At 35.8% G+C, this 16,809-nt stretch overlaps 1 protein-coding gene across 4 annotated transcripts in view; it reads left to right on the forward strand.

The window, feature by feature from the left end:
- MAP3K2 (mitogen-activated protein kinase kinase kinase 2) overlaps positions 1 to 16,809 on the forward strand; it is a 47,094-nt gene that overhangs the window by 25,721 nt on the left and 4,564 nt on the right. For 3 of the 4 annotated variants that reach the window (XM_032190180.1, XM_032190177.1, XM_032190178.1), the window contains 9 exons: positions 382 to 512; positions 3,464 to 3,543; positions 5,501 to 5,568; positions 7,702 to 7,797; positions 10,418 to 10,624; positions 11,391 to 11,539; positions 13,304 to 13,435; positions 14,695 to 14,824; positions 15,675 to 15,852. In XM_032190180.1, the coding sequence (XP_032046071.1) occupies positions 382 to 512; positions 3,464 to 3,543; positions 5,501 to 5,568; positions 7,702 to 7,797; positions 10,418 to 10,624; positions 11,391 to 11,539; positions 13,304 to 13,435; positions 14,695 to 14,824; positions 15,675 to 15,852 (1,171 nt within the window). The remainder of the gene's footprint in view (positions 1 to 381; positions 513 to 3,463; positions 3,544 to 5,500; positions 5,569 to 7,701; positions 7,798 to 10,417; positions 10,625 to 11,390; positions 11,540 to 13,303; positions 13,436 to 14,694; positions 14,825 to 15,674; positions 15,853 to 16,809) is intronic. The other variant, XM_032190179.1, reaches the window with a different exon arrangement.

Consider the following 16,809-nt stretch of genomic DNA (forward strand, 5'->3'; position numbering starts at 1 on the left):
TAATATTTGCCTTAATTTTCAGCTACAGGAACAAGTTACTGAACAAATCTTTGTTCATATGGGAACATGTTTTCTTGCTCAGTTTGACTCCTATATTTTTAATCTTAATGTGTGAACATTTGTTCAAGATACTTTTTTCTTTCTTTTTGGCGTTGACAAAACCTTTTTGCCTATTCATGTTTTTATGTTGGTGTGATGTTAGCTTCCAAATTTAATTATGAAACTAGAGTTAATGCTTTTTCAGATGAGTTAATTTGTTGCGCATTTATTAAGAATACAGTTAAGAGATCCGGGCAGGCTCAGTCTCTATGAAGCATGTGAATAAAGACCCTGGATTTGGGGTTAATGAAGAGACTCTTAACTAGCCTGTTCTTTCAAAAGGTTCGAATACTCGGGATAGGAGTTCACCACCCCCAGGATACATTCCAGATGAGCTGCACCAGGTGGCCCGAAATGGGTCGTTTACCAGTATCAACAGTGAGGGTGAATTCATTCCAGAAAGCATGGATCAGGTATGTGTGTGATTGACTGAAATTAAAGACTTTGCAAGTGAGATTGATTTACAAAGTACTGCTATTTCAAGAAGGATATGGAATTTTAGAACAGAAAAAAAAAAGTCCTAGAAAACATGATCTCTAAGTGAAGGTTAAAATAATTATGGTTATTTAGTCTTGTAGAGCCTATTTTTTTCTCTGTAAGTATGTTCAATTATTTAAATCTGTTGCTACACAGAAAGATAGTGTTCTTCGTTTTCATGATAGATGAATGAAGTAGTGAAAGATGCAAATTACAGGAAAGAGATGTCCATGTTGGAAAGCACAAAAACTATTTTTCTTTTTTAGTAAGAAGGGTAAGAAAGATTACCTCTGCAAGTTGCAAAACTAATCAGAGGAGATTCTAGAGATGAGTTTGGCTTTGTCTGAATTATTTGGACTCAGCTGATAGTGTTTTGGGGTAGAAGGAGGATAATGATGGGCCTGCTATAAATAAGCTCTGAAATACTTTCTGATGTTATATTTTTGTGTGGTCATTGCAAACGTGTGATATTTTGTTCTCCTTACCTGTGTTGTTTGTGTGGGCTTACCAGCACACTTAGTATTTATAAAAGTCTTGCTCTCTGAATATCTAAATTCCTCTTAAAAACATCAGGGAAAGATGGAGGAATGTAATGGTTCACAGAACTGGCAGTGGAGAAAGTTATTTTTAAGGAGAGAAAAAATAATGCTTCATACCCAAATCATTTCAAGTTCCTGTTGACGTTGGCATGGTATTCACAAATGGCAAGAGGCAGTGGTTTATGAGCTGAGTAAATGAGAGACAGATGATGGAATAAAAATAGAGGCAAAGAGATTGTGCAATGAATTGCACAATTTTCATGGTTGAGTCGGGAGTAGAGACTGAATCTCCCAACTTCCAGCCTGGGGTACTATTCAGTTTCACAGCCGCATGGTCACATCCAGCCTGGGCCTGAGTTCATTCAGTGGAAAGATTGCTTTTGGCCTGGACAAAGTCGGTTTTGGCCACTGACTGTCCAAGCAGATGAGCTCAGAGGTCCAGGATGTCCTTTCACTCCAGAGTAGTTACGAAACATGTAACCTGCCATGTAAGAGTAGCCGTGTGAGCTGTCAACAGAACTTAAGTAAAAGCATTTTACTGTCACGGGAAGCCAGTTAGTTCAACCTGAGCAGCCTCCAGGTCCGGATTTAGGTGTTGGGACCTCACATCCTCTCTTGGTTCCCTTACCCCTAAGTCACCTTTCCAAGTGCTGACTGTGCTGCCTCAGCACTGCTATTCATGCTCAGACCCCACACTTCCCCTAGGAAAAAGACGGTGGGTTGGAGAGAAGTGGACCATGGTCTGCCAGTTGAAATACACTGTGTTAAATTATAGGGGTAATAGGTCTGGCAGCAGGTAGGGTTTTATTTCCCTTTCAGGACTCAGTGCTCAGCATGATAGAAGAGGAATATAACGTTGAGCCTATGGTGAATTGAACGTATGGTGAATTTAATCCTTCCCAATATAGAGTTCATTTTAAGTGAGTTTGTAGACTACAAACTCACTTTCTCGGCACTATTTCTTTAGTAAGTCCTTGATGGGTGCTTACAAAGTCATGTACCCAAGACCTTTAAGATGCAGCACAGACCATAAAAATCAGAGGGGCAACTGCTTAATTTACAGCAGTGGACTATCATCCAAATCGTAAGAAATAGCAGATGTGTAACATATCAAAGAAGTTGTATTTCAGGAAGGAGCTCATTTTGAGACAACAGGTGAGCCGCTCATTATTTTTGAGAGGCAGGCTAGTAAAATGGACATTAGTATTATATTCAAGATTTAGATTCTGTTTCCACATCTTTTAAAAAATAAATGTGTAAATAATTTCAGATTGCTTTACTGCAAAAGAGTAGGAAGGAATACTTGCCAGTTGTTACACTGAAGATTTAAGGGAGGTAGTGAGAGAAACAAAAACGAACATCAGCTGGTAGAAATAGCTGCCTGTCAAGAGCATACGTTTTATTTTTCTCTAGATTAGAATTTGAGCAAGTGTTGATATCCGTTTTCATTATGTGATGGATCTGGCCTAGATAGTCAGTTTTATGATTTCTTCACACTGATGCATGGAAGATATCATGTAACTTGTGAGTACTGATTACTAGGATGTCAGAAGTGCTTTAGGAAGAAATCAGTTTCTGATGTTTGGTGTTTCATTGTTTAGTGTTTTTTGTTTTTTTTTGTAAACTCCACTTTCAGATCAAAGTGTATTTTATATGAAACAGTATTTCAGTTGGGGTGAAAAGAAAGAATGTTTATAAGTTGTGTTCCTCCATCTTTCTCCTTCCATTTACTGTTCAGTTCTATTTATAATTCTGAATAACTTGCTTGGAGTCCTAACCAGAGATAGATGTTTAGAGCTTTTTACAGTATTTTATTTCTACAATTTTCTGAGAATTCTAGTTGGTGAAACTTAAATCACTTCAGAGATTGTATAAATTGCATTCATCACAATCAGTATCATTCATGATTTTTTTCCTTGATGACAACAAAATTCACTTTTTTTTTTTTTTAGTTCTCTAACCTTTTTCTCTTTGGAGACCTTATTCTGTTGAGACAATTTCATGCAGGTATTGCTATAATATTAATAGTCAATGGTGCATACAGGAAGAGTGTAGCAGTACAACTAGGTGTGTGTGGACCATTGTTGAGGATTAAATGCTTTAACTTTATTGTACTCGTGAGAGGAAAATGATGGAATCCTTTCAGGGAAAAAATATGTAATGCAGGTTCAACTACGGCAGCCAACTTTTTCTCTGGTAATTAATTTTATTTATATATATATAATATATATACACACACACACTCCTAAATTTATTTATTAGGAGTTGAAAAGCCAAAACCTTCAAGTATTTTTTAAAAAACAAAGCTTTTAAGTTGTTGCTTTGATACCTGTTTGTATTGTTAATAGATGCTGGATCCACTGTCTTTGAGCAGTCCTGAAAATTCTGGCTCAGGAAGCTGTCCATCACTTGACAGCCCTTTAGATGGGTAAGAATTACTTGCATTCATTATTTATCTTTGTTAGATTGCTTATTGTATCAGTTGTAACATATAAAAACTCTCCAGCAACAGCTACTACTGAACTTCTAGGAATTTTTCTCTATCCAAGACCTTTAAGATGCAGAACAGGCCATGAAAATTGGAGGGACAACTGCTTAATTTACAGCAATAGACTGCATTGCTTACAAAAGCTTATCAAAATACAATTGCTTACTAATGCACAGCAAAAAAAAAAAAGTAGGTTTCTTTTCCTTTTTAAATTTGCATTTGAAACCTAAATTTAGATTTTGGATCCTACAAAAATACACTAAACTACATTTAAACATTTAAACTACATCTTGCCACTCATGCATATATGAAGTGTGTTCCTTGGCATTGAGCATCCCCATCAAATTTACACTTCTTAAGTACTGCTATATGAATTTCCCTTTTTCCAAGGTTGAGGGTACCCAATACCAGAAAGGAGGTGGAACTGATTTAAGACTTAAGCAGTCAGTCCCCTCCTTTTCCTTGCAGTTACTGTCCAGTCTATCCCTTTTTCCCATTGCAGACTTCCCACTTATTTTCCTTTGTTTAAACCTGTCAGTTAGCGAGAAGCAGCATGTACGGTGGTGAGCCTGGAGCTCTCTTTTTATTGACCTGTCAGGAGATGCATGTATTTCGAGAGGCTCACTGCCCACAGTTTCTCAGCTGCCAGGAGCTCCAAACTGTACGCACTTCTACTTGGCTTCTGGTTGGTCAGATGAATAAAGTGGGGTCTTAAATTGTGCAGATTGGCTCCTCCTTTACTTGGAACTACTACATTAGGAATGCTGCTAATTAAATGCTTTCATTAATAGAGAGGTAAGAAGTTGGGTATCATTGTTTATGGCAATCAATTAGAGCTATAGTATTCCGTGGTACCTTTTCATTTGAGAATGATTTGAGGACAGAAATGCATTTGGTCTTACAAATAACTTTTTGAATTAAATAATATTTCTTCATGCCACAAACAAAACAATAGACACGAAATGTGGCTAAATACAAAGCTTAAAGTAGCTAAATAGAATAGAAATTCAACAAATTTTTATTTTTTTTTATGGGGTAGGGACAAGTGGAAGAAGGGGAAACAAGGCAATCTTAATTTGTCTGTTTCTGCTTCCAAACTTTTAAATTGCTTTTTATTTACTAGTTTTGTCATCTCTGCTTAGTCTGTTTTCCTTTTTTATTTATTTTTTCACCCCACTTTCAAATGTTTCCTGCAGAGGTGTACGTTTTGTGTCACCATTCAGCTTCTGTTGCCTATTAGAGAAATTCTTACCAGAAAAAAGGAGGAGATTGGTTTGGTATGTTTTTAGAAATATGCTGTATTTGGTTGCTCTGATCTGCAATCCCATCCATTCCTTTTAGTCACTAGGAGTTGCGTACCAACTGTAGGCAAGAAACAACGCGATTGTATAAGAACCAAAAAAAATCATTCATCATTCTGTAACTCAGTAAAATTAATATAGCAATTCTATGGCTTTTATGGAGAGAAGAGGAAATATTTTAGAGGCATTAAAAGCTTCTGCATTTCTTTGGTTAAATTTCATTAAGGATTTTTGTAAGCTGCATAAGAGACTTTGCTAGTCTATAAATCATTGTGTTTAACCTTAAAAATGTTAAAACAGCAGTGCTCCTTTGTAGCTTTATTAGTGCTAATTCAGATTTTTACTAATATCATTACTCATTGACACAGTCTGTTGTTCCCTTACTACATTAAGCTTAATAAGGAAGCTTTTCCATTGTTACTGGATTATTATTGATACCTAATCGATTTAATTTCTTTTAACTGTGTTCCACTTTTGTAAGCAGATACAGTGACTTCTGTAGCAATAAGCTTTCATCAGTCATAAAGAATTGTGACGCAGTAAGATTAAGTGCTAAACCAGTAATTTTTAACTCCTGTACGTTTTTACACTTTTAGAGACAACTATCCCAAATCACGGATGCCAAGAGCACAGAGCTATCCAGATAATCATCAAGAATTCTCAGGTAGGCAAAATTGCTGGATATTAATAGCTTTCCAAAATACTCTTGCAAGTAATAAGACTCAAAAGGGATGTTCACGTGAAGAGGTATTATATTACACAAACTTGTTATGGTAGTGGAAAACAGCAACAAAATACAATGTAAATATTCACAGGAAAAGATACAATGAAATTTAAGATCTTCTTAACATTTTATTTCAATTATTGTGTGAAACAACAGGTTTGTAACATATCTGCCTCTGAAAAGAAAAAGGATGTGGTGGGTAGGGGCACACAACAGTTGGTTAAACTATACTGTAATGTCAATCTCTATATTGGTGCATAACCTTTGTTAATTTATTTAATGTTGGAGCATTCATTTTCTACTTTGTGAAAAGAGGAGCAATCTTAAGTGTTCTTAACTGCTGTAATTGAAAGCTTTACAAAGTGCAAGATTGAAGGAGAACCATGTGCTGTGCCTATAAATTAATCAATCATCACCACTAATGTTGCTTTCATACCATGCTTTGGCTTGAATCCAAATTGTTGTGTGTGGTTCGGGATACCAAGTGCAATGGGTAACCTTGAAAGTATTTTGAGTTAACTTTTATGGACATGCCTCAACATAAAGTTTTGATATCGAACAATAACTAGCTCCCAACGAATCCAGGATGTTTTCTATATGGGCTCGGTGGTGGGTTTTTGTGTTCTGGTTGTTGTTGTTTCTGGTCTGTTATATATTTTAGCACACTTCATGTTAGTTATAAAGGTTTACTCACATAACTGTGAATAAACAGTTATTTAAAAAACAGTGTTTTTTAAAGATTCTAGAGATACGTACTAATCCTGCAACTTGTTATTTAGTATCTATTCTTATTATTTGATGTATGACAAAGAAAAAATAAGTTTTTAGAGTTAGAAAAAATGTTCACCTGGCCCAGTCCATTCTCCTACCACAAGCAGTATCAGGCTTCTATAGATGAGTGTATAGTATTCCTGCCTCAGAATATATTCCCAGTCAGGTATGTCTTAAAGATTCTGCAAATGCTCTTTTGTACTCTGGATTTTTTTCTTCTACAAATTTCTACATTCCCTCTTTCAATTTGTGTACACTTCCCCACAACGTCTTGTCTTAAAATTCTGTTGATGCAGATGTTCATTGTGTTTTATGAAGAAGCATGCCCCTTGTGATTTTTATGGACCTCTCATGGCTCCCTTTAAGCTGTTGCTTTTCTAGGCCATAGAGACATGCACTCCTTATGGAGAAACTATTTTATATCTTTGATCATTTTTGGACTTTTAAATCTTTTTTCTGTGTAGTAGGAGTAGACCAAAACTTTGTTCAGTATGTCTTAATGACTTACAGCATTTAGTCTGCTTTTCAGCCAACAGCGTTTAGCTGCTGCTTTCCTGCAAATCTCTCTCACAGTCCTTTGGTCTACACTGAATTCCATCTGTCATTTTAACACTCAACCAGTTACTCTTAAGGGCTTCCTGTGATTCTTCTGTTGGCTTTGTTTCTTCAGATAATTTTGTCACCTCACATTGTTCTGCCCAGAGAATTCATGCGTAATTAAACTGTATGAGTTGTAGCCCAGATTTTTGTGGTACTGTAGACCACTTAGCCCCATCTTATGTGTTTATCTTTAACCAATTATTTATTTGTGAAGGAACTTTGCCTTTATACTATGAATACTTCATAGATCATAAAGGATTTATTCACTGAGTCTTAGTAATTCAAGCTGTGTTGACTCATTTACAGACTTCTGTATTTATGCATTTTTAAATTGTATTATTTATAGTAGTTTCTGCTCCTTTTCCTGCTGACCTATAGTTTCCCAAAATTTCTCTTAAAAAAAAAAAAAAAAAAAAAAAATAGAATAACTAGGCATGCTGCAGTCCACCGATACTGTTTTAAGCAAGAGATTACAAACAATCTGAGTTACATTCTTGAAATCCTGTGGAATTTCAGGCTGGATGTCCTTTTAGTTCTAGTTATTTGCTAGTGGTTTGGGGATTTTTTTCTATAGTCTTTTTTTCTTTGAGGCTTCAACTTGAAACATATCCTCTGATGTGTTCCTCTAAGTTTAAAATTATAATACCAAACTGACTAATATGCCTTTGTATTTTTAATTTTGAAATTTATTTTATTTTCTAGTAGAATATGATATTCCAATATTCGAGAAGTTTGGAAAGGGGGGGACTTATCCCCGAAGATATCATATTTCATATCACCAACAGGACTACAATGATGGTAAGTGTAAATACTGCAAGCGTTCAACTTAATTAACCTATTTTTCTCTTCTTAAAAACTGAAGAAGAAAATTCAGATAGTAAAATCTTAATAAAACTAAGTATTGAAGAAATGGAGAACGTAACTTCTTTCCCCAGACTTGCTTGATAAACCTCTAATGATTTCTAGAGCTGCTGAGTAGTCTAACCTCTGGTAAAGTTATGGATTACAGAATTCATGACTCATATGAACAGACCAAAGATAGAACTTTTTTATATCTTTCACAAATCACCCAGTGTATGCCTTTGTGACCCTTTCCTATCCAAAGTTAGCTTGTCATTTCTTGTTTTGCTCAAAAAAAAAACACCCACAAACACCGCATTCTGAATGGAGTTACTGTTAATGGGTTCTCCAATTAAGAGAAAATAAAAGTGAAGAGCAAACAATTTGACAGAATTAAAAATCAACTGTTAGTCTTGCATTCCAGCAATTTATTCTATTGTTTATTGAAGTGGCCAAAACCCATGTTTGGATAGTAATGACATTCAATTAAATTCAACACATCCTGAATTTCAAAAGGGAGGAGAGAAGAGCAGCTGAAGGATTCTTTGACTTCAGAGTATCTCCCTAGTTCAGTGTGCTAAGAAGAAACTTCTCTAGAGACCTGATGCTTTCATTTGTAGTCTGAAATGACTACAGCAATAAACTGAATTCTGCTGTGGAAATCACAGAAATACCAAACTGAAACAAGGCAGTCCCTTGTTCTGAGGCAGGATTAAATTGACTGATTTCTGTCACACTGAATCTTAAGTAAACTCTAAAGTGATTCTAAGGGAAGAGATACACCATTGCTTTAGATAGCGCTCTCTATATAATCTGCTAGTCACTTACCTTTCTCTGTCTCCTAAATCATTTTTCCTGACCGTGAAACAAGAAACTAGTTAGTCCATTTTAACACAGTGGAAAAAACTATCACTTCCCATATATAAAGTTATATCACACAACCATCTGTTTTGTTTCTTCTTAGCTTTCTTCCTTCAAACCTTTCCTCAAGCATTTTTGAAAGGCCCTTAATTTTTTTTCTGGTCTCTTCTCTATAGTTGTGTGGTGGCCAAAACTGAATAGAGTACTCTAGCTGAGGCTTTTCTTGTGGCTGCTTTATGTATAACAGGGTGTAACCATGACTTTGTATGCAACAGTCCTGTTAATGCATTCCAGAATGGCACTTTATTTTTCCTTCAGAGTCACCATACTGACTACTGCTTGATCTGTGGTCTGATCCAATTCCCATGCCCTTTTCTTATGTTACTGTTAGTCAGCCAATTATTTTTCACTTTGTGTTTTTTGACATTGATTTCTCTTTAAGTATATATGTTTGCTTCCTTACTGAATTTCTTCTTGTTGATTTGTGAACCATCTCCAATTTACCAACATCACTGTAAATTTGATCTTTGAAAGTACTTCAAGCCCTTCTTGATGTCGCTTGTGGTATTTCAGTGTACTCTGTTCCATCATTATATCTCAGCAGTTAAAAATAGTGTAAGGAGGTGAACTGAAGGTAAACTGCTGTATGTGTCCACTTGAATTAGTCTCTTTTGGGTGGGACATAACTGCTAACTGTTCTGTCTGTCTTGGGCATCCACTTCACTATTGTAGTCTGTGCAACAATTCATTAATTGGCTTATGAGAATGTCCTTATGAAATGGGTGAATTGGATAAGATAAATATGAAAAATCAATTTGGGCTGTTCTCTCACCTTATTATCTTCTCAGTAGTTTATAAAACTGCTTAATAGTTTATTCCCATATTTATCTTAGAATTGAAATTGATCTGACTCGTATAAATCTGAGTCTGCTTTTTCAAAGATGTTTCATCTGCCTTCAGTCCCTTGGAAACTCCCTCTCCAGCATAAGACTTAGTTGAAGGAATGTCTGATTCATTATTTATCTGAGTTCCCTAGGAAGAAACTTCATCAAACCATGCAGAGCTAAAAATGTTGGTTACCTAAATGTATTGACATTGTATTAAGCATCTGGTTGTAATTGACCTTGTTGAATATCAGTGTCCTTTTTTTTATTTTAATGCTGTTACTATTTATGAATCATGGGATGTTTGGGATGTTTATTTTGTGGTCTTCCCTCTGATTCCAAATGTAGATCTTTCTCTACCCTTTTACGAAAACAAGAATCAAAAGTAAATATGTTAGCCTGGCCGTCATTGGAACATAAATCTCTCTCTCTCTCTTTCTCTTCTTTTTATTAGAAGTTTATTCTTTGCATCTTAACAGAGCAATACAAATGGAGGCAGGGCATTTTCCTTCCTGCCCTCACAGCCTCCCAGGTTTCTGAAGCATGCCAGTTAAACTTCAGAACAGTTCTAAAAACTGTTATTTGTAAGCTGCTCCCAGTTTCAGACACTTTAACTGTTCTGCCTAATCCCTACATACACCTTTGATGAATGTTTGTTTTCTTCTAGTCTGAAAGTTAGACCAGTAAATTCTATAATCATTGCATATATCATATGGCGTAGAAAACTTGAACTACATTATGTGGAATTCACGAAGTATTTGCACACATAAATTACACAGGAGTATGTTTTTGCAGCGTAGCATAATTTTTTTTTCTCCTGTTTAACACTGAAGGTCGTAAAACTTTTCCAAGAGCCAGAAGGACTCAGGGGAACAGCTTCCGATCACCGGTTAGTTTCAGTCCCACCGATCACTCGCTGAGCACCAGTAGCGGAAGCAGCGTCTTTACGCCAGAATATGAAGATAACAGAATGAGGAGAAGGGGAAGTGACATAGACAATCCTACCTTGTCGGTGATGGACATCAGCCCACCAAGTCGCTGTAAGTTAAGGAATTTTGTGAACTCTACTATAAGCTCTTACCTTTCAAATATACCGTGTCAAAACTAAGCATGTCATCAAAATAAACGTGATAAGTAATGTTTTTCTCTCTAATAGAAAAAAAAAAAAAAAAAAAGAATCTGTAGGCTCTGCAGTTTTTTTCATTGCTTACTGTGCCAACCTTCACGTAGATTTTTCTCATGGAACATACAACTGTGATAACAAATCACTGTAAACCTATTTTTGATGCATTAGTTTTTTGAGGACCTGAGAAGGGTCACATAAATGACAATTACTATTTATTTTTGCTGATATTGGTCAACTTTTCTGATACATCGTTGGTCTTAATTGGTACTGCTTTATATTTGTGGTGGAACAAATACACTTTGTGATGACTTCAGTAGTTGATGGATTTTAATTATGCCTCAATTAAAAAAAAGTTACTAAGTTTGTATAATATGCCTTGTCTGTTTTTCAGATTCAATGTTACTAACTGCTTTAAGTGTATATATTTCTAGAAGACTTTTTTTTTTAATAGATTTAGAGTACCTCATGTTTTCCATCTCATAGAGAGCTTTATTATCTTCATAACTTATATGGGGAAGTTCAGGACACACTGTTGTTGAAAAATACTGAAAACTTTCTTTAAAGACTATGTATTTGAGTCGTGTTTTTTGTTTTGTTTTGTTGGTTTTTTTTTTAATCAGCCGAGTAAGAAACTCACTTGAAAACCAGAACTATACTTATTCTATACTTACTTTTTTCAGCACCACGAGCTCCAACAAACTGGAGACTTGGAAAACTGCTGGGTCAAGGTGCATTTGGCAGAGTGTATCTGTGTTATGATGCTGATACTGGAAGAGAACTGGCTGTTAAGCAAGTCCAGTTTGATCCAGATAGTCCAGAAACCAGCAAGGTAAGTGATACAGAAAAGAGTTTGCTTCTACTGAAGTGCTGTGTTCTGTGCTAAACTGGTCCATTCCTTGAATGAGATGTTTTAAAACAAGATATGTTTTCATGTCTTTGTTAGGAATCCTGTTTTGTTAATACATCAAATAATTTGGCTACCCAATTTTAATGTTACATCACCCTTGAAAATTTTCAGACATATATATCCTCATGCAGTGAACACACAATTTAATTTGGTGCAGTCTTGGTCTCTAAAATTAAGCAATTCATTATAAATAATTACCTACTTCAGAGCACTGTACATGTATATTTGTACTAATATAGGAATTAAAACACATTCCACATACAAACAGAAATCCTGCACTAATTTAAGTGTTCCTGAAATAAATTCTAAGGGATTTTTTTGTTTGGCTCTGAAGATGATATGAGATTTTTCTTTCTTTTTTTTTCTTTTTAAAAATCTTTCCAGTTTTTAATTTAAATTATTAAATCTTTGGCTTGAGTTGGGGGTGGGTCTGCTAAGCTTCGCACATCGCGATTGTCTACTGCTTTTGACCGTGTTTCTCTCTGAAGAGCTAATCTTTCATTGGCAGTTTATTCTCTCTAAAATTGAACTTGTCCTCCTAAAAGTATTGGGCACTTAAGAAGAGTAACTAGTTTAAAATAACACCAGTCTTCCATTTCTTTTTTTCCAAGTCATGTTTGCTGCTTTTCGCAGGACGGAAAAATTATTGCTATTTTTCCTGCATTAAGACTGTGTTTTATACCATGGTGAGCAAGGCCGGCGAGCATAGGGTGTAAGCATTGCTGCAGGATTGAGTGGCTACCAGTGATGCTTGCTGCTATTTGTGATGTAAGATCAAGGAGAAGAGCCAAGAATCATTTGTGGTGTTACGTTTTTAATCAAGTAGCAACACCAACTACTCTAGAAATACACAGCACAACTGACTGAGCTTCAGAAGTGTTACAGATAAAATATTGTAGTCTCTCCAGTGGCAACAGTTTTGTGACCTCACTCGCCATATTATTTTGTAATGTATACCTTTCAATGTCAAAAATGTTTTCCTTCTAACTTCAGAAGTATGAGGATATCAGCAATAGTCTGTGATGGATAAGTCAGTTTTAATGAAAGGCTTCTGGGCGAAATCCGGAATAGAATAAAGTGGGTTAGTAGAGTTTTTAGCATCTTACTGTAGAGTCTTTCAAAATATCTTCTGTTGACAAAACTTTTGGTAGTTAGGTTAGTTCTGGAGAAAGCACCATATGTGTTAATGTATTTGCATATTGTTTTTCATGACTACAATATCAAGCAGTCCTCAGAGGCATTTTTAAAGTATGCTCTGTCAGTTGACATTCCGGAAAAGTTGAGAAATAAGGCTAATTATTCAAGTAGAAAGACTGAACTTAAAAAATAAATTAATTAAATGGGAGTTTTGTGATATGTTACATAAGGATTGGTGAGTTAATACACATCTTGATATTTGTGCTCTGGAACAGATATAACTTCAAAGAAATACAATGAGAAGGGCAAGCAATTTATAGAAGACATCTTTTTTTCTTCATTTTGCTCAAACTAATGGTGTTATTTTCTGATTACAAAATTTGTAAACTTTACATAACCTCCAAGAGTGTTTTGTTACTTAGTTTACATATCCTTTCAGAACAGCAGTACATACTATTCTGCTTAAGAAAAATGAAATCCAAAATCCAGAACATTATTTTAATATTACTGAACAGCCATGGTAAATCTTGTTTGCTTTTTTCCTTGTAGGAAGTAAATGCACTTGAATGTGAGATTCAGCTGCTGAAAAATCTGCTGCATGAAAGAATTGTTCAGTATTACGGCTTCTTGAGAGACCCACCAGAAAGGACACTCTCTATATTCATGGAATATATGCCTGGGGTAAGCAAGAGAACCAGTCCAGTTCAACCATCGTTTCTACATGATGTAATAAGCATGGCTTTTGCAGAAGTGCACATAGATCGTAAAGATATGTTCAAGTTAAAACAATAGCCAAAGATGGGTACCAAAAGATACTTCCGACAGTCTCACTCCGTCTTCTCTGTGTTTTCAGAATTGCTGTGGTTTGTACCATGCATTTGATTTTGGTATGAGAAGTGCCTAGCATTGTCTTTGGGGAAAAAAAACATTATTCTTAAACTCTTGGATTTCCTTGAATGTTAATATTTCTTTTTACTGTGCTTCACTTTGTGCTGTTGAGTAGTCATCATCTCAACTATTCTCAGTTATTCTGAAAAAAGGAAAGGTAGCTAAGATAGGTGTGGGAATAGGTGCAGATGGAAAAACTTGGTTCTTGTGGTTTTTTTTGTTTTTTTTTTTGCATAGCACTTGAATGCATGAACATGCTGAACTGTTCTACTTTTCACTGTTTTGGTTTAAAAAAAAAATACATTCAGGTTAGAAAACTGTAGATGCTAATTTTCTCACCAAGTGGAGACAGAGAGCTAAATAAAATGTGCTCTTATAAAAACATAGGATCTACATTTCTGAATAGTAACAGCATTGTACTTCACTGTAAGACTCCACAGAAGAAAAGTGTTGTTTTTTTCAGGTGAGTTCTGGGCTTTGTTTTGGGGGGATTCTTCAGTTCTTCTGAGATTTGAAAGGCAGTACCACAGAAGTAATCTGTGATTAACAGAGCCAGGTTATAGAAAGATAGCTTCAAAACCATGAGGTTTTAATTTAACGTTATTTTAAACCAACACTTCAAGCACTGTCTTCCAGTTTGTGATGTTTTTCTTGACAACTTTTTTTTTCCCCAAGTAGAAACTAGCCCGTATAAACACCATCTGTTTCGTCTGACTTGAGTATCATCATTTAACCATCAAAAGAACTGGGAGTAGTGTTTGACTGCAAATAGTGCTGTTCTCTTTTTCTGTACAACATGCTGGCACTATTCAGCTACTTGATAGTTGTAAAGTTAATAGCTTAATATTTCAATACATGACTTCTCTCTTCAGCCTTGTCTGAGGAAAAGTATTTTTCTCAGTGGAGACAAAACTGTTTGTGCTTTAAGATGATCTAGAAAGTCCTGAAATCTCTGCATTTCAGGCATAATCTTCATTGAAGTTTAACAGCAGTAGTATTGGGCCACTTGTGATCCTACAGATGTTACAGTGTTTCATACTTCTTTGCCATAGGGTTCCATCAAAGACCAATTGAAATCATACGGAGCACTCACAGAGAATGTGACTCGTAAATATACACGACAAATTTTGGAAGGAGTTCACTATTTGCACAGTAATATGATTGTCCATCGAGATATTAAAGGTAAGAAGGAGGATAGTTCTGTGTACAGCTCAGTGCTCTTCGCTATGAACTATGTTCTTGCCTTTTCACTAAAATTTAATTAAATTTGAGATGCCAAAATACTGACTTGATATCGGTGTGATTGCTTTCCAGTGTTATTCTTGTCACTGTTGTAAAATGAGTCTGTTCTAGCAGATCTCTGAAAATGTTTCCCTAGTCTCCATCTGCAAAGCGTTCATAATAAATTTTGTTCTGATTTTATTTTAGTGTAAGTAATTTGAATATATCAAAAGATCGTGTAATTACAAATAGATGGAGTATGCAGAGGAAAGCAACATGATTTGAAAATATTTATTTTTACAGAGTTTTTTTCTATTAATTACACAGAAATTACCCAGCACTTCACTGTTACAAGAAATGACTGGCAGAGGTGACTTGCCTGACCCAAATGACTCAAACTTCTTCCACTTTCCTGCCAGGAAACTGATATCTTTACTTTTTCAGATAGAGATAGGTAACTTATAAGCGCTGCAAAAGCACATTATGAATATGTGGGAAGATGGTGAAGTGCAAAATATGCGTGTGGAACAACACCGTTGTCTTCCCTAAAACACGATTTTTCTGTTGCTTTGTATCAATAGTATTTTCCAAAAAATATTTGAATGTCAATGACATTTTTTGCATGCTTATGCAAATATGTGTTTTGAGCTACTCTGTGACATAGTTTAAGATTTTACTTTAATGTGGTGTCAAGACATCTGTAGCAGTGTGAAAATTTCCCATTTCATTTTCTCAAGAAGGCTTTACAGAGTGACTGAAGTTTCCTGGAGAAGGAAAACAAAACAACACCAAAGTGTTTTTTTCCTTCCAGGAGCAAATATTCTGCGAGATTCAGCAGGCAATGTGAAGCTGGGTGACTTTGGTGCCAGCAAACGACTCCAGACTATCTGTCTGTCTGGTACAGGAATGAAGTCTGTCACAGGAACTCCGTACTGGATGAGTCCAGAAGTTATCAGTGGAGAAGGGTACGGCAGAAAAGCAGACATCTGGTATGTTACAAAACTTCTTTACCAAAGTGCATGATTTCAGAAGGGGCTCTTTATCATCCAGAGTTGGAGTGTTTTATTCTGGGGTTTAAGCTGAAGAAGGGGACAAGTGTGAGCACTGGCAGTCGTGTTTGGAGCACGTAATGCTGACATCTGGGAATTGTTGGTTTGGCAGTTCCCGAGCCTGTTAATTTAGGGGTCATACGAAAATCCTGTGAACTAACCTTGCATGAAGTTAGGATTAACAGACTGCTTGCAAATCCTGCAGAGTTACTGGGTGAAAGCAACATGTAAAGCTCTGGAGCATCAGTAAAATCAGTGTCCCGTAAATTAATACTTTGCTTAATTGAATTTTATCACTGAAATACCTCCAATGCAAAGCGTTAAAATGCTCCCTTAAAACATGAGCACATAGGAATGAATTAGCTAGATTTAAATGGGAGATTGGGTATGGGGGGAGAGGGGAGGTTTTTGTAAGGTATTACACTTTTAAGAATTAAAAAGGGAAAGATTTCCAGAACGAACATGAGAGAGTGTAACACATCGCATAGGGTAACTTAGCGCAGGCCCAATGGACAGATCCTTTTGGCCATTACACTCCTTACACTGTGTGTGCTCTGAACACAGCGGACTGGGTAGGCAGCAGTAGGTGTGCAGAGGCAGTAACATTTTGTTTTAAAAGAAACCAATTTCTGTCCAACCAACAGCAATATTTTCGGTGTCAGGAAAATTCACTTAGCCTGCTTCAGATCACTTCGTAATTATTCTGCTCTACTTGAATGATAGAACAATTGGCATTTGAACTGTTCATTGCTGAAGTATTTGTACCAAGGTCAATGCTTGTTTTTTTGATGGGGAAAATTATGGTTAAAACTAAGGAGAAATACTGAAGTGAGACTTCTGTCATTCAGTAAATTGTTATTGTGTAAAGAAATGAGCCTCTGTCTAACCAAGTAACTT

This window comes from Aythya fuligula, chromosome 6 (genome assembly GCF_009819795.1).
Source record: "Aythya fuligula isolate bAytFul2 chromosome 6, bAytFul2.pri, whole genome shotgun sequence".
NCBI classification, from domain to species: domain Eukaryota; kingdom Metazoa; phylum Chordata; class Aves; order Anseriformes; family Anatidae; genus Aythya; species Aythya fuligula.